Below are 24,916 nucleotides of genomic sequence, written 5' to 3' on the forward strand. Positions count from 1 at the left end.
ACAGCACATAGTTCTAGCACTCAAAAGGCAGCTATTATTGAGAGAAAATCAAAGCACATTATTTTGAGTAATGTTCTGGGTATTACCTTTCTTCAAAATTGAAACAGAAATAAGACATGATTTCAGATATTACAGAATTCTTCCTAAAATCACAGTAAATTAGGTTTCACAGAAGAGGGAACAGAGGCCCAGAAAGGATAGGTGACACATTTTTTGAGTTAAAGGACCATGAAATTTCTGATTCAAACTCACAGAAGTTAACCCAGGCTCCCTTGGAACCCTATCAACAACTACTTTTGTATTACCAAGTATTTGAAATAATGCTACAAACCATTCACAGTTAAGTATACTCAATTATATATCTTTATTAACAAAAGATAAATAAGATACAAAATAAATACTAACCTCAGATTTATGCTGAACTCATCATATGTTAAAGTAGGAATATGAAAACATAAACTCTTGACATTCTTGAAGTGGATAAGAATTACATCTATTTGCATTGCTGTTTAATTTCGTATCAGTCTGAACTTAGATACCATGTAGATATATATCTATAGTACTTGACAATTTGATTCAGTTACTCTCCCACTAGGGTTATTTCTAAGATGCTAACTTAATGCAGTATCCTAATGGATTTTGGTAGCTCAGAAAATCCAAGCTGTTTAAAGTAAATGTACTCATGTCAGAAGTTTTTAACTAGTTTTTTTTCAGTACTCTCTCACTGTCAGCATTATTTTCACAATGTTCTTAGAAGAGGCTTGAGGACCATGGCAATCACAGTTACTAGTAGCCCTATGAGCTATCCTTATAATTCTTTGAAGAAACCGTCAACTTTAGGTTTTGCTTTTGCAAGTTTAACAAAGTGACACCTGCTGGCTACAGAGATTAGGTACAAGGGAATTCTATAAGCTTTTAAAATCAAATTTAATATTCATGATTGTTACATAAAGGCAATCACAATAAAAAAAATAGTATCACAAACAATATCCTCTACAATAAAGGATTTCTGTGTCTAAAGGCTCACGTTCAAAATGGTAAAAGGCCTAACACTGATTGGTCAACTCTGATTCAAGAATGACAAAACAGTTCTTTTTCCATTCAAAGGCTAACACATTTAGTTCTGGGTGTGAAAATCAAAAACTTTATAAACAAGTGAAAAACAGAATTATTACCACAGAGGATAAAGTTATTCACATGTTCTATAAATTTCCTATCAGATCAAATTTTTTTAGCTGCTGACCAGGAAAACCTTAGAAGGCAAAAACAAATGACTATAAAATAACTACAATTATAATTACTACTAATTAAAAAAAATAAAGCCCTAGTTTTGAGAAAGAGTAATTAACCTACCTTTAAAATGTGTCAAACATTAAAGGGCCATAATTATTGAAGAAATAAAGTTTAAGGCTTAACTGTTGAGTGGAAGATGAGAAAGGGAGCCTCTTTCCATATCACTAATGTAAAACTGGAAACAAAATCTTAATCTGCACTTAATGTGCCTTCTCTTTGTTTTTCTTCATTTCTTCAGCATAAGGAATGAATTTACTATTAGAATTCTGGAAGCTTTATTAAAATCAGGCAGCAAGATGAGCAGACACTGACTTTTCCATCTACAATCATCGGCAAAAAGCTGAAAAGAATATATCTATCATCAGCTGTGTTTATCATGGGTGACTGTCTGCATCTAGTTTCTACTGTCCAAGAAAAGAGGCCATGGGGTCATCCGGCCTCTGACGCTTCATTCTATAGGCCTCCATTTCCTCCTCGGTGGGTTCCCGAGTTTCATACAGGATATTGTAAGGCCGCTTCCTCTCATCAATCTGCATGAGATCCTTGACATGAAGAAGGCGGGCCTCCTCTGCATTCAGTGCCTGCAGTGAGACGAAAAACATGAGTGCCACAGCTCTACATCAGTTCTCCTTTTGTTCCAAAGTGGCAGAATACCAAGATTCCACTGAATATGAATTACTACATCAAAAACCTAGATTACTTGAAAGAGCTTTGGAGCCAGCCCTTCCACTATCAAGCTGCAATTAATTACTATTTGGCCCATGAGATTATTTTCATAGAGCCCAAAACATTCTACAGTATTTTCAATGTTAAAGAATTTTTACTTAAGATAGTAAAGAGGGGAATTAAATGGTGATGGAAGGAGACTTGACTTGGGGTGGTGAACACACAATACAATATACAGCTGATGTAATATAGAATTGTACTCTTGAAACCTATGTAATTTTATTAACCAATGTAAGCCCAGCAAATTCAATAAAAATTAAAAAAAAAGAGAAAAAGAAGCGTGAACCCTAAGGTAAACTAGATAGATGTTAGGTGACTATGATGTGTCAATGCAGGTTCATCAGTTTTAACAATCTACTACTTTTGTGGGGGATATTGATAATATGGGAGGCTATAAATGTGATATTATAGGAAATAACTGTACCTTTCTCTCAATTTTGCTTGGATGGACCTAAAACTGCTCTAGTAAAATAAAGTGTTTTTAATTAAAAAAAAAAAAGAATTTTTACTTTAATAGCAAAAATTGAATGATGTTCATTTTACTGACAGAAGCCCACGAGTGATGCTTCTGGTGGAGATGGCAACTCTGACTTCTCCCAAGGACTTGATGAAACAGATCATAGAGCTAGAAGGCAATTCTTTCTGGGAAACATGTCAGTAAGTTTAAAATGACAGCTTTACAAACCACGCTTTTTCCTGTGAGTTAGTGATATTTGTCAAACATCCCCAGCAGCAGGCTACGCCCACACACGGGAATCTCCATTCGCACTCTCCACCTGATTGAGCTGACCGGGGCAAATGACCCAGAAGGGGAACTCGTTCCTTTGTCTTTAAAATGAGCTTGGACGAAGGACTAGATAATTACTTCCTAAGGTCCCTTGCCAATGCAGAATACTGCTGTCCCTTCTACTGCTTAGACGTCACGAGTACCTTTTTCAGCTTTTCCCGTTTCTTGTCTTCGTCGTCACTGTCTGAGCTGCTCTTCCGATGCTTCTTCTTCTTCTTTTTCTTCTTCTTTTCCTCTTTTAGTTTTTCCTGATGCATCTGACAGGGAGGATTGAAATGGTGTTTTTAACACAAAAACAAAGCTCCCATGCAAGTCTTAAAGTCCTCCCTCGGTGGTTTAAAAACTCAGTATGAATGATGATAGACTTACCTCCATGAGGGTTTGAGGTTTTTTCATAGATTCTTCTCCAGCTATGTCACTTACAATACATTCTTCTGAGTTCTGTGGGAAAATATATGTAATTGGACTTGAGTAGAATAGCTATCGATCAAGTAAAAAAAAGGTTGAAATTTGAAGCACGAGGATATATATGTTTCATACAGATTTTAACTTAGGAGCTTTGGCTGATTCATAGCTGTAAGAACAAGAGGACAGTTACTTACAATAACCTCCTTCCCAGCTTCTCCAGTGCAATAGGAGAACTTGACAAAAGAGTGACAGCATTTGTATCCCCATCGGCCTTCTTTCCAGTATGATCCCCAAATATGCTGTAGAGAGAAAGAGAAAGAGAGATGTTACTTAAAATGAAACCTCAACTGGGGACTCTCATGTAATTTGGAAGGAAAATTTTGGGGATTCCAGGGTTAGCTAACAAGCAAAGCCTGGCCCGACCTCAGGTGTCAGAAGCACACATTACAGTACAGTGGTCTTATATTTTATTCCCAAAATGTATTAAAAACTTTAGGATATGTGACTTCTCTTGAAAAATTAAGGACTAGGAAATTCTCAGGTCACATTCCCATTTGGCAAGAACTGGCTGTTGCTGAACAGTGAATGCTTCTATTAGACAGAGTTTGTGTTTTCTACTGTGTACAATGTGCCTGGCTCACTTCACTTATGCATGTTTACTGGCCTGGCTCCTACAGACAGTTAAACTTTTAACCCCTAACTTAAGTCAACTGTAATTTGGGTGCTTCAAGGGCACAGCAAGTGACCTTACATGCTTTATAATGTGATGCAATATAGAGCATTCTGCATCATTAAAATCTTTAACATAATAATTAAGCCTTTAAGCCTGAATTCCTATTTATAGGAAATAGAGGGAATAGAGGAAAAGTATATCACTAAAAGCCAGTCAAGTACAGAATATGAGGCAGTTTACAAGATAACTGGCCTGATCTGCTAAAGAGTCACTGTCATGAAAAAGAAGAGATACACTCTAGAAAAAACAGACATAACTATCAAATAATCAAAATAAATTTTGATTGGATTCTGACAAAAATAAAAAACAACGAAAAAACCCTAAAAAACCTCTGAAGAGCTCTTTAAAGGCATTTTGGAGAGTAATTTGGAAAATGTGAATGAGGCCAAGAGATTAGATGATATTAAGGAGTTAATGTCAATTTTCTGAATTGGCAATGTAGCTACAAAAAAGAATATCCTTAATTTTAAGAGTAAAAAAATTATAAATATAAAATATACACACACACGTATTTTCGCATGCGTACATGTCCACACACCTAGATAAAGCATATATGGGAACATGCAAAAAATTCTGAATCTAGGTGGTGGGTATATGGGTGAACAGAATAGTAGTCTTTTACATTTTTCTCTATTTTTCAAAAAATTCATAAAACAAACTTAAAATGTAAAAAAAAGAAAAGCACAGCACTGATTCAATAATGAAGTCATAATATAAAAATATAATCCAGAGTAAAATGCTAATAAGGACACAAAATTAACACATACCGTGTGATTATGGATCTTCACATCCTCCTCATATTTAGAGCAGGCGACAGCCCGCTCCTGTCCTTTAATGACTGTCCCATGTCTTGAATACTCCACATAGTCTTCTGTCTGAGCTAAAAGCAATTCAGCTGGAGGGGCATCCAAATGCTCTTGGCCACCATACTAAAAAAACATTGAACATTATTAAATACATTTTACAATAAAGATTTGCATTTAACTCTCTACTGAGTTTTATTTCCAATCAGAAAGATTAAAGAAACATTCTTTTGGGCCTTGTTATAGAAAACGCACTGGAAAAAAAAAAGCCACCAAATTTTCATAGGCAAATACAAGATGTCTCAGTTGCTATTTATCTGTTGAATGTGGCCATACATTCCTCTTATCCTGTACACATGCCCATTTGCCACATGATTTTGCTGCTCCTTCCCTGAAGAAACAGAGTCTGTTTCTCCATTTCTTGAACTGGGCTTGGCCACGTTATTTGTTGTAGCCTATGGAAAACTGACAAATGTGATCCAGGAAAAGGCCTGGAAATCACTCATGCACCAGAAAACTGACAAATGTGATCCACAAAAAGGCCTGGAAATCACTAATACCTTTTGTTACTAGTCTCTGGTATCCTGAGAATGCCATGGAGAAAGCTGGGCTAGCCTTCTAAAGGAGGAGAGCCCAGGTGGGGCAGAGATGAGCTGTTCCAGATAAGGCCCCCTTAGGATAATCTGCCTGCTAACTGTCAGAGACCAGAGTAAGGCCATCCTAGACCGTCCAGACTCAGATGAGCAGGCCCAGACCACGAGACCCTGCTGACATAGATTCATGAGAAAAAAGAAATGTCTGTTTTAAGTTACTAAGTTCTGGGGTGGTTTGATTTGCTACCAAAGCTCAGGGATACAGCTATACTGATACTGTTTGCTAAATGATTAAGTCAATGGAAAGAAAGGAATATTCCTGATGAATTAAGAGGGACCCTCTTTGTATTGTATTTCAAATGCAGATCAAATACTTACTAACTGGTTGTTTGTCTTTAAGAAATGCTCTTTAGCCAAAATTACCTTTTCCAGGATGCTTTCTTTCTGCTGTTCTTTGAAGTCTTCCTTTTTGACTTTGAAGGACTTATACAAGAGCTCTAGTTTGGTAGGATCAGCCTGCAAATGTACTTCAGATCCCTTGTCATAGGCTTCCCATGCAAACACTAGGGCAATTAAAACATCTTAGTAAGTTGTCAGCTATACAGTGTTTTTAAAATGCCCCCAAATTTCTTATGAGCTGATATAAAATGCCTTGACAACAGAGGAAACACTTACACTGTGTCTGAGCCATTGAAATGGTATCACCCGTGTATCTAACAAAATTATCTCCGGCATAGCTCACTCTGTAAATACAAATTGAAAAACAAATTGTTTCAGACATTGATTTCTTTAAGGAAAGTTAATTCTTTTCTGACCCAACCATAGATGATGTTCATTTTAATTCAGATTCAGTTTTATAATTAGAAGCCCCACCACCTCCAGCCCCCATCTTGAAGTCTGTACAGTCAGCTCCATACTTACTCATCTGGATTCTTTCCTGCATTGGCATAGGGATTCTCTCTCATCGCTCTCGTTTTGGGGTCATAGTAAGCAGAATTTGGATCTAAATTCCGCAAATACTAGAAAAGAAAAATGGTTAAAGACTGCATTAATGTTTACTTCCAACAAAAAAATGTGAGCAGACCACGAGCTGGTCAGAATCAATTCCATGTGTGGGTGCACTCTGGGGCACGGGTGGGGAGGAAAACCAGAACGGTACCCAACTTTGGAACAAGTGACTACACTGCCCAGACACCAGACGGGCAGGTAGCATTTAGGCTAGGAAGACAGGTACTTTTTGAATGTGTACACTGAGCTGGCCAGGCTTACTTTTGCAATATCTTCCCGAATCCTGAGATTGCGAACAGTAATCCGCCGCTTGGAGTCGAAGTTTTGCCCCGGCATGTCAATGTCGTCCGCGTACTTATCCTCATCCTCGTCTTCGCTGTTGTGGTCTTTTTCCTGAGGGGGGAAACAAAGGAATAGCATTCAGATGTCTTCCTTTCATTTCCTTTTAGCCACACCCTACTCACTGTGCTCTTTAGGGCTATTACTATCATGTGTCAATGTAATTAGGAATAATTACATTATTGTATTGGCAATCAGAAGTTGAGAAATTTAATGTACACCCAGGAAGGGCAAATGTTCATTACCATCTGAGAATTTGGTTCCTCTTCTCCCCACTGGTGTTTTGGAGAATTCTGCAACAGGACAGAAGGAAAAAAATTCGTTATTTTATTCTACTAAACCTATTGATTATTTAACACTTTAAAACATAGTTAAGATAATGTAACAAATCTAACTGAACAAATTCTTGTATTTCTCATCTGTAATGAGCTCATAAGTTCTGAATACAAGTATGTCACTGTGAATAGTTAATTTTATTAGAAGCCAGAAAATTTCTAGAGAAGTTTCATTGATATATAATATTATAATCACACAAAGGAAACAGAAAGACTCAAGTGACCAATGTACCCAATAAATATCCATTTCATATGTGTTAACCTTAGACATATCATTTTCATTAAACCTCACTAGTTTACTATCAAGTCCAAAAAGAAAATGCTATCAGGATCATGTAATAAGGATCTTTAGAGGCAAAACAGCCTGTATAAAATTTAGGCCATGAAGGAATCTACTCAAGTAACACCATACTGTGATTTAAGGAGAGTGAGAAATCCTTGTCACACAGACACACACTTTCTTCATTAGCAACCGGTCAGGATTTTCTCTAACTCCACAGAACACCTATAGCAAAGTAGTCAGTATTTCATCATGTCCATTTAAAAGAATTCAAAGGTTAAAAAGAATACCTTATAGTGCTAGTGGGGGAATACAGAAGTGTGTGTATATGGGCCCCAGCTGGGTAGCTCAGTTGGTTAGAGCATCATTCTCATATGCCAAGTTTGTGGGTTCGATCCCCGGTCGGGGCACATACAAGAATCAACCAGTGAATGCATAAATAAGTGAAACAACAAATTGATGTGTTTTTTTTTCTCTCCCCCTCTTCCTCTCTTTTTCTAAAACCAATCAATTAAAAAAAAAAGGAAATGTGTATATGTTAATATATATATGTATCATATAGCCTTTATGAATGGAAGCTAAGTGAAAAATCATCAAAATTTTAAATAAATATATTCACTGCATCAACAAGTATGTTTTTAGGAATTTATCATAAGGAAATAATATGTCAATTATATAAAGAGGTATGTACAAGAATGTGATTTGCAGTATTAATCTTTTTTTTAATCCTCAACAGAGGGTATGTTTAGAGAGAGAAAGGGGGGGGGGAAGAGAAGGAGGGAGGGAGAGAAAGAGAAACATCGGTATGAGAGACACATCGATTGTTTGCCTCCCACAAGCATCCCGATAGGGGGCCCGGGGATCAAACTTGCAACCCAGATACGTGCCCTTGACTGGGAATTGCACCCAAGACCCCTCGGTGGGCTGGCCGATGGACGCTCTAACTACTTAGACACACTGGCCAGGACTAAAATAAATTTTTGTTTCAATTTTCATTTTTTGTTTACTAAGATTTGAAATTTTTTTATTGATCATTTTTATTACTTACAGCCTGTTCCACTAATTTTCCTGAGGCTAATTCTTCTTGGAGTTTCTGGGCTTTCAGTGTTCGTTTTGCCTAACCGAAAAAAAAGAAAACAAAACATTTGCAATTTACTTACAACATTCAAATGAACATTTAATTTTCATAATATATTTAAAGGGAATAAGGTTATTGTTTTCCGAAAAGGTCACTGGATGAGGTTCATCTCTTTGAGATTTCCTGGAGCTCTAGACATATGGCTCTCTAAGGAACATGAGTTACAAACTCCTGTTTGAGCCAGGCATTAATGGAAACTAAGCCAGACAGCACCTGTGGTAAACTGCAGAGAGTGAGCCCTATCCGAAAGGGGCAGTTGCCACCTGACTCCAGATGACTGACTCTTGCCAGGCAGGCCCAGTATTTCCCTATATATCACTGTTCAAGAAAAGATAAAATTCAGATTAGGTGAAATCCTATGATATTTAAATGTTAACTACCCCTTAGAAAAATAAAAAGGCAGTGTGACTATGGTTTTTAAAGAATGGGGTGAGTAGGTGAAAACATAACAGAAAAAAGTTGAGGTTTAGTTAAAAAAAAAAAAAATCGATTTTCTGAAATAAGTTATCTTTGTCTCCTTCTACCACCCTCTAAATGCTCTGAGACAATTGTAAAATAGTCCCATGTGGCAAGATAGTCTGGGAACCAATTTTATAACCTCAAAAAGCCAAAAGCTTGGACACTAATCTGTTCTCAAGCTTCCAGTATTCTTTGCAAACTAAGTCGGGGAGTAAAGGACAACACAAGAATCAAATAAAAAGAAATTGCTACCAAGTGGGGGCAGCACACTATTTATGTTCATTATTCAATTAGTCTTACATAAAAATGCCTCCATTTTTAAACTGCTTGAAGGCTCAAAAAATAGAGTCGCTAAATTAGAGATAGAGCAAAATGTACATTCTTTAAGGACACTAGGAAATCAGGGAGTTTTGCTCACCAGATCAACTTTGGCATATTCTTCTACAATTTTCATGTGTTCTTCTGGATTGTAGCCATTCCACCGATCCCTCTTCCCATCATAGTCAAACATCAGCTGAGGCTGGACATGTTCATCTGGAGCTATGTTAGTTCCTGTAAATTTTGCTCCAACTCGCCTAGGTCTCTAAAAAACAGAATAAGATTAAATCTTTCCCTAAGTATCTGTAGCCCAGAGGAAAATGTCCTATAATCTTTACAGAGCTTGTGTGAACATACCATGGGACTTTATGGTTTATTTATAAAATTACCAGTTAGTCTTCCAGCAAAAAATTTGATGCTGCTGAACTAATTTCACTCAAATTAATTTTTATTTAACTGGTAGCTAAGTACAGATAATTTTAGAAAAATAGAATTAAGCTCTATTACAAGGAATGAAGAGAGAGAGACTCTGACAATAGTTTCCACAATTCTCAAAGGTGAATTTACCTCAAAGCAGTCTTTCTTTTTGTGTGTCATGGCCCCACAATTTTCACATGCTCCTTTGCGGTACTTAGTAGTTACAGAATTCTATAAGTGAATATAAAGAAAAACAAAGGAAATGTTTTATTTATCTGAATAAGTTAGAAATAACAGTGGCTCTCATTATATTGTTCAGTGAAATGATTTACTTGTTAAGAGGATAACCAGTTAAAGTCTCCTACACTTTCATAAATGAGAAAGTTTAAGAACTTCAGCAATATAAAATTTATAAAATACACAAATATATGTATTGTGAATATTAATACCAGATAAAAGGTTATGTAATCTATTTCTACTTTATATAATATTGTATTAAAAGTTGTTATATTAAGTTCTTAAAATACAATCTCCATTTCCACATGGATATATAAAGGTTTCCTACAAACCTCTTTTACACCCCTCTTGTACCATTCTCCAGATGAGCTGAATTGCTTTTGTTTTTCTGGTTGTGGTCTCTGGTGCTTTAAAGTAGGTCTTTTTGATGGATCAATATACCATGGCACTGAAGAAATATACTGAGGAATATGAGGATTGATGTCTCTGTAATAAAATAAAATAACTGCTATTACAATTATTAAAGGTAGCCTATACAGAATCTAAGAATAGATATTGCTCTGTGTGTGTGTGGGGGGGGAGGGGCAGAGGGGAGAATACACTTGATAGCTCTATAATAAAACAATAAAAAATAAAGTAATTTAAATTCAAGTGAAAAAATTTCCCACAAAGAAACTAAGAATAGTGTAAGAATAGTGATATAACTGAAGGAGGAAAAGAGATGTATTTTAGTGAGATAAACCTTGTATCAGAGCAAAAAGTAAACTAGTAATGTCTTAGAGTTGATTAAAACAATAGGTTAAGTATATTAGACATGTGGAGGTATCAGCCAGAAAAACTAAAAAATACAAAGGTTTAAAATTAGTGACTTTTGTACAGTGGGACAGGGAGTGGGAAGGGTTGAAAGGGGCTATAGCTGTTCATTATGAGTCTGTCAATATTATTTGATTACTAAATCTTATACATAAGAGTTTGACAAAATAAAACAAACATGATGTAAATGGTAAAGACAGCTTCCTGTCAAAGGATGAAGTATTGATAAAGTAAACATGAATCTGAATTGTGAATGAACAGATCATGCAAAAAAAAATTACTTACTTTCCTTCTTCATCAACTTCTGCAGGAGCATTACCCAGTTTTCGCTGTTCTTCTAGCTCTTTCTTCTTTCTCCAGTCCTCTCTGGTCATCTTCTTTGGTTCCTCCAAACTTATTTCTTTGGACCCCGACAGGGGGGCAGCATTAACTGTATCCACAGCTGCAGCCGCCATTGTTATCTCGCCTCCTTTATGAAAAGGAAGAATCTGTATTAGTGTAAATTAGGCCTTCGGGAGCATCAGTGAAACTATCAAAAGTATATCCTAGCCCCAGCTACTTTTGCTCAGTGGTTAGAGCATCAACCTGTGGACTGAAGGGTCTGGGGTTTGATTCTGGTCAAGGGCACGTACCTTGGTTGTGGACTCGATCCCCAGCCCCGTGGGAGGCAACCAAATGATGTCTCTCTCTCACATCGATGTTTCTCTCTCTCTCTCCCCCACTTGCACTCTTTTTGAAAAGCAATGGAAAAAATAACCTCAGGTGAGGATTAAAAATAAAGTACATCCTAATAACACATACTGTGAGTTATAAATGTTTCATATGTTCTTATTCTTTCATATTATATGTAAAGTAGGTTCTCTTTTCCCTAAATAAGTCTCTACTGTTGTAGTTACTCCCTCAATTGTAATTTACAAACGGAGAGACATATACACACATATTTAAAATTTCATAAGACTCTCATATACATTCCTGAATTTCTCTATGTAAATGTTAAACTTTTCTGCCACACTCTTTTTTTTTTTTTTTTTTAAAAAAATATCTTTATTGGTTTTAGAGAGAGGAAAGGAGAGGGAGAAAGAGAGATAGAAACATCAATGATAAATGAGTCATTGATTGGCTGCCGCCTGCACGCCCCCAACTGGGGATCAAACCCGCAACCTGGGCATGTGCCCTGACCGGGAATCGAACCCCGATCGCCTGGATCCTAGGTCGATGCTCAACTGCTGAGCCACGCCCAACCGCGCCACACAAACTCTTAATGAGTAAACAGGGTCTGATCTTTGTTACCCTTAAAGACTGAATGCCTTAAGAGTTATCTAAATTTATTACCTTTATTTCATCTTCTACTTCCCTCCACAATCACTCTAATTTACCTTCTAACTCTTACCACTCAGAAGAGTTACCACTAAGTTACGGGTGGACATTCTTTTCATTTCTGTTCCCTTTCTTTTTATGTATTCTTATCCCTTGGCTCGTGGGACATTATACTCTTCTGGTTATTCTTGTACCCTTCTTGCTGCTCCTCTTGTATCCTTTGCAGGTTTATCCATTTCTGCCTAGTTACTTAATTTTGGATCCTGCAAGTCTCAGTCCTAGAGTCTCTTTCATCACCGAAAATTTCCAAGGCTTTAGTAGCCACAATATATCACGGTTGGCTCCAATTTATTTCTCTACTCCAGATCTTTTATCTGAGCTTCAGATACCTATATTCCAAATTTCTTACTTCACATCACCTTTACTTTGAGGTCTCAGAGACACCTAAACTCAACAAACTTTAATTCAAACTCATGATCTTCTCTATAAAATCTAGTCTCCCTCCAGTTTCCTCTCTTAATGAAAAACACCACCATTCATCCCTTTACTTAAGTGTTCCAGCTAATCCCTATACCTATTTCATCATTACAAATTATTTCCACCTTCTGAATATCATTCATATTCATCTAATTCTCTTTTCAATGCTACCACCTTAGTGTTACCACTTTTTCCTACTTGCTTCATGCCATTTCCAGTAGCCACATTAAAACAACAGAAACAGGTAAAATTAGTTTTGCAATATTTTATTCAACCCAGTTTATACAGCATATCATTTCGTCATAAGAAAACGAAGTCTTTAAAATCTGATATGGATGTTGCCCTTCCGTCAGACTAGCCACATTTTAAAAACTTAAGAGCCACAGGCAGCTAATAGCTATCACACTCGGCAGTGCACCTCCAATGACATCTTACAGTTTTTACTTTAAAAACCGCTGAAGACACAGTCCTGGCCTGACTAGGCCCAAGCATCACGCCTGAGGCTTAGGACGGAGGCTTCATTCTCGGTCCGCGCTCCCTCTTCCTTCCTCAACCTTGCTTTCGTCAGCCCCTTGAGGCTGTATCTTAAGAATGAGAAGCTTCCGGCCCATTTTCCGGGGCTGCCTCGCTTCACCTTCCTCTCCTGGTACCCGTCCCCGCTCCCGCCCGCCCCAGTCCCCCGCACCGTCCCCGCTAGCCTCCCCACCCAAGTTCTCAAAATAATACCTCACCCAGTCCTGTCGCAGCGTACCCCGAAAACCACCCGACAGAAACAAAGCCAATACGTCAATGTTTACTTCCTGGTCTCAGCGCTTCCCGGCAGCCACCGCGGGACACATGCGCACTACGAACTCCGCATGCGCACTAACAGCTCTTTGGGGGGCGGGTCCCAGGATCCCGAGACTTGGGTGTCGCGAGATCTTGAGTTTGGCCGCTCTTCCGACTCCCTCGGCTCCGTAGTCCCCACGGTAGTGATATTTTTTCAAAACCCAAATCTGTTCATGCCTCGCCCCACCGCCCAAGCTTAGAACCCTCCAATGAAACGTCGTCCAAGAGAAATATAATTCCAGCCCTAGATGTCATTTTAACTATTCCAGTAGCCATATTGATATAATAGGAACAGGTAAGATTACTTTTGCAATATTTTATTTAACCCAGTAGATCCAGCATATCATTTTGCCGTAAGAAAAAAATTAAGTGTTTAAAATCTGATATGACATCTTATAATTTTTACTTTAAAAACCACTGAAGACACAGTCCTGGCCTGACTGGACTCAAGTACCATGTCTGAGGCTTAGGACGGCGGCTTCCTTCAAGGTCCCCGTCCCCTGCTCCCTCCTCAGCCTGGAGTTCGTCTCCCCTCTGAGCATAGATCTAAGGATTAGAAGCTTTCGATCCATTTTGCGGGTTCTCCAGCTTTACCTCCCTTTCCCACGCTCCTCCCCTTCCTTCCCATCTTGTTCGCCGCCCCCTCCTTCCAAATGGATTTAATTGTAGTTTCAACCTCTCCCAGAAATACAATCTAATCATGCAAGCTGAACTTGTCATCAAGCATGTTAAGGAACAGAAGACTTGAACCTTTGTAGATTTAAGAAAAGATTTATTTGGGCCCATCTGAGGACATTGCCTGAGAGCTGAGTTCAGGGGTATTTATATAGGCAGGGGGACAAAGGAAAATATAGCTATGCATCAGCTGCTATAGTTGGTTACATATCGTCAAGGAGTGATAGCTTTACATCAGGTGGAGAGAATATACAGATAAGGTAGGGTCATCAAGCACCTGGAATCTGGAGTCGTGGGAAGGGTTCTGGAAGCAATTATTTTTATCAGGATGTAGAAAGAACAGGCACTGCCTTCTATAATCATTTATCTTTTTAATTGGTGCTATTGGAAAGTATATGTGGCTAGTTCCACAGAAGGTCTTGGTTAGGAATTTACTGTGTTCCTCGGTTACTGATTAAGTTCCAGCAGCAGCTTAGACTCTTTCCTTTCTCAAGCACCAGTAAGGTTATCTGTCACATGGGCCCTCTTCATCTGCAACCCCTACAGAAAGAAGAGTCCATCTGCATGATACAAATCCTTCCCTTTCTTTCTCCAGCTCCCCCCCTCAAAAAAAGATATCCTAGTCCCCAAATAACCCTTTTTTTGTTTTGTTAATATCTCCCTTTACTTCTTCCTATAAAAACCTTCCCAACGCTCTTGTATTTGTGAGATGGGATGCTGCCCAATTCACAAATAATTTAATAAAGCCAATTAGATCTTCAAATTTACTCAATTGAACTTTTTATTTTTTGTCTCACCTGTTCTGGTCACTTTTTATTTTATTTTAAAATTTCAAAATAACATGCATTCCTTTAAAATGTAAAAGTGAAGGTAGCTAACATTTTTACCTCAATAAGATAGCCCATTATAATATTTTTTTTTTCTTACTAAGAATTTGCAGTGTCTAGAGTTTAGGAATGTAAGTATTTTGATTCTACAGAATAATAGATGAAGGAATAGAAAGTTCAGAGAATAGCCTGAAAGTAAGTAGTCTACGAATCACCCACACTTGGTTTTTATCTTCTTAAAACAATTACTGAAACTTGCTTTAGTGTTGAGGTTTATTCAAACCACCAGGCACAAGCCACAGAGCTCATCTCCCAGAGGAATCAGAATGTGCTGGACAAGAGGGAATAATCTTTTGGAAGGTTTGGGTTCCTCCCTGGAGGACTCATTTTGAGAAGGGTTTAAGGAAGCAGTTTTGGATGGGTCACTGTTTATTAATCAGGATTAGGATACCCTGGGATTGATTAGGATGTAGGTGCCCTTATGAAGTGAGGCTGGTGTAGCAATTGGGTATTCCACTAGTAGTTTGGAATAACAAAGTGGGTCTGAGGCATTGTTAGTAAGAAAACAGTGGTCACTCAAAGAGGAGGTGGTTATGATATTTTCAGTTACTGAATGACTTTGGGTGACAGTGTTTCCTGTTGTAAGGGAAAGACTTACAGCCCAAAACTTAAGGAGATAGAGAATTCCCACTTGGAAGCTGTAGGTGTTGTACTGATTTGGTTTCAAAATGAACTTTTGTGTGCTGATGATATAATATGGAGCTGAGGAGTGTAGAAAGTGATACAGGGAGAAAATAAGGGAAGGGGGTGGGGATTCAAAAGAAGAAGGACAGGGAAGGGGTAATAAAGGTATGCATGGCTTTTTTCCCCCATCCCTCTTTTCTTCACCTTCTTGAGTTAGGATCCTTTCTTCTTGATGCATTAAGCATCATTCAGTAATTATCTGTTTATTGAATGAATCATTCAGTCAGTTTTGGTCCTGAAATGCCAGGGAAGAAGGACTACTGAGATGGCATATATTGAGAACCATGTCTATGCCAGTCCCTATTAAATGATAGAATTTTAAGGAAGCCTGAGTTATGTATTCGTTAGGATCATCATTTTGTTCCTAAGCCAGAGACTCCTGTTAATATACTAGAAACAGCATCCTAGCCTGAAGTGCTGAGGAAAGGCCTTTAATTAGGGAATAGGCAGGCTATTCTTAATCACAGGCACAACCAGAGTGACTCAGATATTGCCGTTTGATCTATCTGTACTTGCATATTTTCTTAGTTTTTAATACAGCTGTGCTAGTGTTCTTTAGACCTCACATGGGTTGTTTCCCCCACCTGAAGTTATTTTCCTGAAGACTACAGTGCCTTTCCTCCAGGACACTTCTTCTTTTTTATTTGATCCGGTCTATTAACTCTCTGGACGAATAGTTGATTAGTTGAAGACTTTAGGAAAACAGTTCGGTGCCACCGCGCCTTGACTTTTTGAACCTCGCAATCTTTTCCTGTAAGAACGTCTTGGCCCGCCCCTCAAGTGTCTCGGGAAAAACAATACTCCGCACCTTGATATCATAATAATCACCATAATTATTTGTAATTGGAGACCATATTCACTCCCCTTCTACCCGTGTGGGGAGCAGGTTAAAAGAAACACCTAAAAGTCCATTATTAAGGTGTCAGGAGGTTTGATTTGTTTTTTTCCTTCCCAAGAAACAAGCTGTCGTCTAGGGAAAAAGCTTTCGGGGCGGAGCCCCAGTAGTTAGGCGCCTCCCATTGGTTCTCCCTGAGCGTCTCCACCCCCCTCAGGTCCCGCCTCTGGGCGGATGAGCCAATAGGGACGCGAGTTGTGGTTCAAACGCCGGGGCTGGAGCGACCGCTGAGGGCTGAGGCGTGGGTGGTTTTGGCTGCTGATCCCAACGTGGGTGAGCGGAGGGGTCGGGAGTAGTTGGGGGGCGTGGGGGGCAGGCCTGGGGAGGAGAAAGGCGCGTTTGGGGCCTGGACCAGGGCCGGGGGGTTCGGGGTCAGGGGTTCCGGGGTCCTGGGGGCCAGGGGTGCTGGGGGCTGGGGCTTCCGAGCCAGGCTCAGCTGCGGCCTTGGACTGCATCGCGACTCCGGACGGTTCGGTTCTGATGAGTACCGGGTCTCTGCCAGCCCCGAACCGCCAACTCGAATGGAATTCAGAGTTTCTGACGCAGCTTTCAGGAATTAAGTGCCCGTTGGCTCAGGCTCGCGCTTCGGCCTCCGCTTAGCCCTTGCTCCTGCGTGGGCGTGCCCGGTGTGGAAAGTTTGGTCTGTGCTACGCCTTAGGCTCTCTGGTCTTCCCTCACCCCCGGGGTCTAATATGTCTTTCGCACCCCTAGTTAATCCAGAATGGCTACTGTGATCTTTGTGGATAAGGAGAATGGAGAACTGGGCACCCTCGCGACTCCCAAGGACCGGCTGAAGCTGGGGTCCCGGCCTTGTAAGTATGCAGGCAGCAGTCGGATGCACAGGTACTGTGGGTCCGCTGTGGATGCGGCCTGGAGCCTAGGGAGGCGTTTAGTGTACCTTGTAGGGCAATTGGACTCAAGTTTGCCGAATACAGGCATGCCTCCTTTTGTTTATTGCACTTGGCAGAGGTTGCATTTTTTACAAATTGGTGGCAAGACCCTCTATGAGCTAAAAGGTTACGACTCACTTTATTGCTTTGGTTTGCAACCGAACCTGCAGAATCTCTGAGGTATGCTCTTGCAACGTGCTTGTTATGAGTCTCTCAAGTTCAATATTTGAATGAGATTGACAGTGGCCATACCACTGCCAAAATGGGGGTTGAATTTGTGGTGAGAATTAGGCCAAGTTTATACACAGTTACCCTGCAAGTTGCACTGATGTGTGTTGCCTGAATAATCTTATGGTACTTTTTTTTTTTTTTTTTTTTTAGCAGTCAAAGCTTTAGATGGGAGATCTCAGATTTCAACACCACATGTTGGCAAAATGTTTGATGCTCCTCCAGCCTTACGGAAGGCTCCCAGAAAGGCTTTGGGAACTGTTAACAGAGCTACAGAAAAGTCCTTAAAGGCTAATGGACCTCTCAAACAGAAACAGACAACGTTCTCTGCTAAAAAGGTAAGTGCTGTGTATAAAGACACTGTTTAAACACTTCAGCACTTTGGGCTCTTAAAATGACTATTGGCCTCCTAACTGGCTTTCTTCCCAGTGAAAAGGGCAAGTATAGTCTAGCAAACAGATTGGCAGAGGAGAATCATACTGTTTTTATGGCCTTCCTCTGTGCCTCCCAGCAGCTGTTGAATATTTTTGCCTCACCTGCCCTTAACTAATGTCTTGTAGCAGGTTTGTTGGTAGTATAGGCATACCTCAGAGATATTGCGGCCACCATAATAAAGCAAGTATTGCCATAAAGCAAGTCATCTTTTTGATGGTGGAGGGTCTCACCTTCAGTTTTTAGAAAAATAAAGCAACATCTATGAAGTGCAATAAAGTGCATGGTGATAGAATGAGGTATGACTGCATCTACTTACACGTACAGAAAAAGTACGGAGAGGGAGGTGCTTTGCAAGAGGTTGTTAATATGATAGTTCAGGTGCTGCCATCCTCCCTTCCCACCTCCCAGAGCAAGCACCAGCTCCTTAGGTGATAATTTGCTAGCACGATTAAGTTTGTGTATGAGCTAGAGCTACAGGTCAGTGCACCCCAGACTGAGAGAACTTGGCTGAGAAAGATGACTTGGACGTGTGGATTAACACTTTATTTGAATAATTGTTTTGCTTAATGTGTATTAGGAAGAAACAACTAATTAAGGTAAGACTGATGGAAACACACAGAAAATCACACTGCCAAAAGCCAAAACTGGCTTTTAGGATCAGCTTCAGTGCTTTCCTCCTCTGTTAGGCTGAGTGAGTTAATTACCTCTGTTCTGCATTCTTGATGACAGGCTGACAGGAGCTGATACTTAAATTCCAGACTAACTTTTGAGCCATGCTACTAGAATTGCTTGTTGAATTGTGTTTGTAATCATAAGAGCTAGGGATTATCATTCTTAGTCGGCATGAAATTGAAAAATTTTAAATGCGGTGAAGCCTTCACAGGTCTTAAAGAAGCCCTCTCACTAACTCATATTTTCTTGGATTATTTTAGGTGACCGAGAAGACTGTTAAAGCAAAAAGCTCTGTTCCTGCCGTGGATGACACCTACCCAGAGATAGAAAAATTCTTTCCCTTCAATCCTCTAGGTAGTTTCTTTTGGTATTTCAAAAGTGCTTTAGCCATGAGTTTCTCTTAGGATCCAATTCAGCTGTAACTTGATATGACTACGAATATGACTTTACCCAAAACTATAACGAGACTGTCTGAATCTGGGTTGCTTTGAACAAATATACTTGTTGGTAGATTTATTTGTAAGGTATCATCTTAGGCCAGAAAGGGAATTGGAGCGACGGTGTGGAGACCATTTTCCCTGTCCTCAAGATATTACCTCCTAGGGGGGAGATGTGTTCACTAACCTTGAACAAGTCTATAGTGGACAGCCCTAGTAAGCCTGTTAGAAAGTGGGTTTTATGTTAAATTGAACAATGCCTGAAAACTTCATATACCGAGTGAAAACATAAGTTTTTTACTCCTCCAACCTGCTACATATATCTGAAATACCTGAACCTGCGATTGGGGATGTGCCCTGACTGGGAATCGAACCCATGACCTTTCAGTGTACGTATGGGACGACACTCCAACCAACTGAGCCACACCAGCCAGGGCAAGAAAAACCAGTTTTAAATAACACAGTAGTTCTCAAATTTTTTGTTTAATCACTCTTTTACACTCTAAAAATTAATGAAGACCCCCCCAAAGAACTTTTGGTTGTTTGTTCTGTTTATACTTAAGATTATTAATTGGTTAAAAAATAATAAACCTATTATATTAATATAAACTTAAAAAAACCCCACTCACAAAAAATAACTTTTCCAAAACAAAAAAACTTACTGAGAAGACTGACAGGTTTTCTATTTTTAAAAATTTGCTTATTTTGGCTTAATATGATACAGCTAGATCCTCATCTGATGCTTGCATTCAATCTATTGCATCTGTTTTGGTTGAAGTATATGAAAAAAATCTGGCCTCATGCAGCTAGAGAGCTAGGAAAGGGAGAAACATTTGTCTTTTCAGATAAGTATAGATAGTTTCTTTGATACTACACTAAAATTCAACCAGTGGCTGTTTGTGAACATACAGTTGCAATGTGAAATCTGAAACCGTTATCAGTGAACATATTATACTCTGACAATAAAATCCATTGGTCTATTTTGTGCTTCAAATGTATCTTTTATCCTTGCATTCATCATGCATTGGTCATTTAGGAATATTGTTTATTGAAAAATGTAGATTATTCAAATGTTGAAATGCTTCACTATGCAATTTCAAAAGCGCATTCATTAATATCACCACTGATTTCATCAGAGAAGTCTGAAGTATGAGGAAGCCGTCAAGCTAATGATTGCAGATTAGTTTTCCAAAATTCTAGTTTATTCTTGAAATTGTGAATTTTCTCATTGGCAACAAATACTGCTTTCCTCGAAGGGATAGACTCCTTTCATTTCTCTGAGAAAATGTGCAGCCAACACTCAATTCTGAGTAACCACAGTTTGTCTTTCAGGTGTTCTTTCAACTAAATGGTGTTCAGAAAAAGGCCTCTAGTTTAGCTTGCGAATCAGATAATTGCTGAAATCCTTTTTCCTCAAGATCACCATCGTCCTTCAGTATGTAGCAGAGTGCTTTTTGGCATATGTCTCATTTTATTGTACTGAAGGTTAAAAAGACATGCTCTCAAAGATTGAGAGCTAAGAAAATTAATCTGTTTACTGCATATGGTAAAGTGATGTGTGAAACTTGCATTTTTTATTGCAGGGGAATGGTTGTGAGGAACAGAGTAATGACTAAATAAAGTGTATTGCCCCAGCCTTGATCCATGCTAAGGCACAGTAATTTTTTTTTTTTTTTTTTTTAATATGTCTATTGATTTCAGAGAGAGGAAGGGAGAGGGAGAGAGAGATAGAAACATCAATGATGAGAGAGTCATTGATCAGCTGCCTCCTGCATGCCCCATACTGGGGATTGAGCCTGCAACCTAGGCTTGTGCCCTGACCGGGAATTGAACCACAGTCTCCTGGATCCTAGGCTGATGCTCAGCCTCTAAGCCACGCTGGCCAGGCTAAGGCACAGTGATTTTTATCCACCATTGCTTTTGTGCCATCATCGGAAATGTTAACACAGGGGGGAAAAAGTGTCATGTTGTTAAAAAAAATAGTTTTGACCTTGTGGACCTGAAGAAAGAGTTTCAGACTCCCAGGAGTCCACTGTCCACACTGAGAATTGCTGCCCTGACGAAACCCTTTCTCTCTTGGGCAGATTTTGAGAGTTTTGACCTGCCTGAAGAACACCAGATCTCACGGCTCCCCTTGAGTGGAGTGCCTCTCATGATCCTTGATGAGGACAGGAAACTTGAAAAGCTGTTACACCTCGGTCCCCCTTCACCTCTGAAGGTGCCCTCTCCACTGTGGGAGTCAGGTAAGAAAACAAGCGCCCTTCGAGAAGGGCCTGAGACAGTTTGTGTCATTATACTTGTATCACCGTGGGGACAGAGTTTTGTGGGAGGTTAGTCTACAAGTCATTTCTGTCCTTCAAACTTCAGGAAAAGGTTTCAGAGTAATGAAAACTATTTTCAGTTGGTATTGCCTTTTAGTCCAAATGCCCAGGTAAAATCAAGTCATTTTGGAATCTGGACAGCGTTAGATACAGCCAAACAAGTTTGAATTTAGCATCTAGCTTCTTAGGTTATAAGTTGAAGTATAATAAACTTGCTTGGAATGAGAATTCCAAGTTATCTGCAGAGCTCATACAGGATCAAGACACTGGTGCAATAGCGTGGAATCGCAAAACCTTCCCGCTGCGCAAGGTTTGAGGTCTTGGTTCAAACTGGTGGTCAGGAGCCATCATCAGTACATTTTTCTGTTTGTTCTGATGAGATAACTTACACTGTTTGATAAATTTACATTAGTGATAATGTTGGCTCTTACTTGGATCTGTAAGAACAGTAGAGGTTTGGATACTTCTAAGATTTATTTCCTAATGAGGTTAATTCTGGGACCAAAGCTACGTTCTAGCAAGTGTGTATGTATGTGTGTAGGTGGGGCGGGTGTAGGGATTCATTGGACAAAGGGAAAAACGGTTGATGGTTAAAAGTGACAGCTAATGTCCATGTTGAGATGGACAGTGAATCAAGGGTTTGCAGATATTGAATAAGCAATTCCTGTTTTCTAGATCCGCTGCAGTCTCCCTCAAGCATTCTGTCGACTCTGGATGTTGAATTGCCACCTGTTTGCTATGACCTAGAGATTTAAGTTTCTTAGTGCTTTATAGTTTGTATGTATTAATAGTTTGTACTAATAAAGCAATTCTTTAAACAGACTCTTCTTAATATTGCGGTTGGTATTTGTAATTTGCTTAAAACAGTATAAAAACTAGTAGAAGTGTTAATAATGGGCAAGAGTTTATAATCTGACAATAGAAGTTCGTCTGATTTGAAAAATTTACCTTAAGACCCTTGGGTTTGTTTTAACAGCTTATTTTAGAAGCTGCCACTGTTTTCCCTGAAACATATACCCCTCAATGTGTACTTCACTGCCGTTTTGTGGCCATTAACTGGTGACAGTTATTAGATCTCTTAATTAGAAGAGCCACTTCAAGCTCATTAAGTATCTCTTGCTAGGCATTCTTTATTGCTGGTTCTGTTTAGTTTCTAACAACTGATTCAGTGATCAGAATTTGAAAGGCTCTAAATCCCCTAAGAAGTCTACCTCCTTGGGATCTTCAGTTAGGTTCTTTGACCCCAGCAGATAATTTACTGAAGGTAAGATCCACTCTTTACTTATAGGGAACTGTATTGCTTACCCTGTGTTGGGAATTGTTTTAAGTAGTAAGCATTATTTTGTTTCATGTTTATGACCCTGTTTTTCAGATGAGGATAGTGAAACTCAGAATTTCATTGGTATGCCAAAGACATGAAGAGCTAGAAAATAATAGAGCCGGTATTCTGATTCCAAATCTGAGATTGGAATCCAAATATCTGAGATTGCAAATGGTTGTCTATGGATTTTTTGGGGGGTGGTGGTGATGGTAGTGGCTGTTTTTAAAAAATTAGTTGTCACCATTTAAACTTTCACAGTGTCATGTATCTTTGGTTTGGGAGCTGCTTTGGAAAGCAGGCCTGGCACTAGCAGGCCCTGCTTCCAACATTTGGTGGGCTGGCTGTGGAGTGCTGGCTGCCTTCTAGGTGGAGCATGTCATACAAGACCCTGTGTGCGATGGCGTGAAGGGAGACCTGATGTGTGTCTTTTACTCTTTTTAAAAGATATGTCTCTACTGATTTCAGAGAGAAAGAGGGAGAAGGAGAGGTAGAAACATCAATGATGAGAGTCATTGACCGGCTGCCTCCTGCACGCCCCCCACTGGGGATTGATCCTGCAACCCGGGCATGTGCCCCGACCAGGAATCAAACCACGATCTCCTAGATACTAGCTCGATGCTCAACTGCTGAACCACGCCCGGTCGGGCTGTCTTTTGCTCTTTGTTGCCTCTGACCTCGCCTGCTTAACCCACTTCACTTGCCTTGGCCATGTAGTCAGTTGGATTTGATCTTGCTTAATACTAAGCTGTGTGAGAAGCATTTCCTCTGAAACATCTGTAGCATCTGTAGCAAGTTAGGAGTGAAGCCTTTGTTTTCCACTGTTTTTGGAGGAAGCAGCAACATGCTAGGCATGAAGTATGAGGAACACACATCGACACTGGTCCTGACTGTGGAACGTCTACCGCGGAATATAGCCAAGTCAGTCTGAATTTCTGGAATTCGGAGAAAGGCTTCTAAGAGGAGAATAAGATAAGGCTTGGGGTGCTGGGCTTCAGGGGAGAGCTTTGGCTCTAGCATCTGCAGGTGTATAGCTCTTTGAAAAGCAAAGCATCATCCTGAATGGCTTTCATAGTCTACAGTAAATTTAGAAACTTTGGAAAATGGTCTCTTGTGGAGGGAACAAAGGGCCTGCAGCCAGGCTACGATTCGTTTCTGTCCTTGGGCTGACCTGAACTTGGAGTGATCTCCGTCCACCGCTGGTCCTATACAAAGTGCTTAATGTTTGAGACTTTAATTGAAAACTTAGGTGCTATTTTCCATTAACACAGATAATTTTTTGTGGGGATTGCTGCTGTTTGTGTACAATCTACTAAATGTAATGTGTTTGGCTCCGTTGCATGAAAAGGCTTACAAAAAGCCCTGTTTAAAATTCTAGTCTGTCCAAGTGGTAATGTTACCAGAAAGGGGACCTTGCCCTTGGCGGTAGTGTGTGGGTTCTTGACCTAGTGCAGGAAAAATTTCACACTATGAGTCCAGGTGACTATGAGGGAACATTTAATAAAGCTAGGGGACAGTAAAACAAGAAAGGGCTTAGCATAGAAGAAGCAACAGGAGAGCCTAGGCCCCGCTGCCCTGGCTCTCTGGGAAGTCAGAGAAAAGCAGGGCTTGGGGTCAAGTTCAGGGGATTAGCTTGTGACAAGCTGCTTCTGCCCATTGCTGCCCTGATTGCAAGTCTCGCGGGGGGCCCTTAGAATTTAGAAGGTGCGTGCATGTGCGGGAAGAAATGGGGGAAGAAGAGGGGAAAGGGAATGGCGGAGCGCGTGTGCGTGTGTGTGTGTGTGTGTGGGGGGGGGGGGGAGGGTGGTGGTGGAGGGGGGGGTGGTGCTTCCCAGAGGGAGAGCAGGCTGGGTCCTTTGTCCCAGGCTTTTCTCTCTTGCTGGTGGGAATCTTAAAGGAGGCCTCAGGGGAGGTCTCAATAGAATATTCATCAGCTTTCCAGGCACTCTCTTTCAGGGTCCTGTCTCCACTGATTTGTTGGTACCTGGGCAGGGGGTCATTAGTCAAGGTATCTGGTTTCGCTGCTCATCTGGGCCTGGAGCTGAAGTACAACTGAGGCCTAGATGCTATCTTTAGGGAGGAAACTTGCTCAGGGGCTCTAAATGGCACAACCAGCAATATGCTAGGGGAGGAAAGGTTACCCTGGGGACAAGGTTCTTGTTTTC

General features: G+C 40.0%; 2 protein-coding genes across 4 annotated transcripts; one reads left to right on the forward strand and one right to left on the reverse strand.

Annotated features, from left to right (window-relative positions):
* Positions 1–345: 345 nt before the first annotated feature.
* On the reverse strand, positions 346–13,329 carry SLU7 (SLU7 homolog, splicing factor). The gene is made up of 16 exons (XM_081137428.1): positions 13,213–13,329; positions 10,973–11,156; positions 10,207–10,360; positions 9,788–9,868; positions 9,321–9,485; positions 8,354–8,422; positions 6,936–6,983; positions 6,613–6,744; positions 6,265–6,362; positions 6,019–6,086; positions 5,767–5,906; positions 4,715–4,876; positions 3,409–3,513; positions 3,176–3,247; positions 2,950–3,063; positions 346–1,874 (listed from the first exon to the last, which is right to left on the reverse strand). Exons 2-16 carry the CDS (start codon positions 11,140–11,142, stop codon positions 1,695–1,697), a joined length of 1,758 nt encoding a protein of 585 aa, XP_080993554.1. The 5' UTR covers positions 11,143–11,156; positions 13,213–13,329; the 3' UTR covers positions 346–1,694.
* Positions 13,330–13,380: 51 nt separating this feature from the next.
* On the forward strand, positions 13,381–22,255 carry PTTG1 (PTTG1 regulator of sister chromatid separation, securin). 3 transcript variants are annotated; one of them, XM_081136729.1, is made up of 6 exons: positions 13,381–13,604; positions 17,162–17,262; positions 17,722–17,906; positions 18,936–19,029; positions 21,197–21,355; positions 22,109–22,255. In XM_081136729.1, the coding sequence occupies exons 2-6, from the start codon at positions 17,172–17,174 to the stop codon at positions 22,186–22,188; spliced, it is 609 nt and encodes a 202-aa protein (XP_080992855.1). In that variant the 5' UTR covers positions 13,381–13,604; positions 17,162–17,171; the 3' UTR covers positions 22,189–22,255. The 3 variants fall into 3 exon arrangements, with proteins under 3 accessions (XP_080992855.1, XP_080992853.1, XP_080992854.1); XM_081136727.1 differs by lacking the exon at positions 13,381–13,604 and adding an exon at positions 16,635–16,723; XM_081136728.1 differs by lacking the exon at positions 13,381–13,604 and adding an exon at positions 16,647–16,719.
* Positions 22,256–24,916: the final 2,661 nt, after the last annotated feature.

The sequence above is a fragment of the Miniopterus schreibersii genome, assembly GCF_964146895.1.
Source record: "Miniopterus schreibersii genome assembly, chromosome: 4".
Classification (NCBI taxonomy): domain Eukaryota; kingdom Metazoa; phylum Chordata; class Mammalia; order Chiroptera; family Miniopteridae; genus Miniopterus; species Miniopterus schreibersii.

Bases quoted from the DNA above. Each gene is read 5' to 3' on its own strand.
- SLU7 (XM_081137428.1), bottom strand. From the start codon at position 11,142: ATGGCGGCTGCAGCTGTGGATACAGTTAATGCTGCCCCCCTGTCGGGG. The intron at 8,423-9,320 runs GTGAGCAAAACT...TTTTTCGGTTAG, and splicing joins AATATGCCAAAGTTGATCTG to GCAAAACGAACACTGAAAGC. The intron at 3,248-3,408 runs GTAAGTAACTGT...ATTTTCCCACAG, and splicing joins AAGCTGGGAAGGAGGTTATT to AACTCAGAAGAATGTATTGT.
- PTTG1 (XM_081136729.1), top strand. From the start codon at position 17,172: ATGGCTACTGTGATCTTTGTGGATAAGGAGAATGGAGAACTGGGCACC. The intron at 17,263-17,721 runs GTAAGTATGCAG...TTTTTTTTTTAG, and splicing joins GAAGCTGGGGTCCCGGCCTT to CAGTCAAAGCTTTAGATGGG. The intron at 21,356-22,108 runs GTAAGAAAACAA...CCTGTTTTCTAG, and splicing joins CTCTCCACTGTGGGAGTCAG to ATCCGCTGCAGTCTCCCTCA.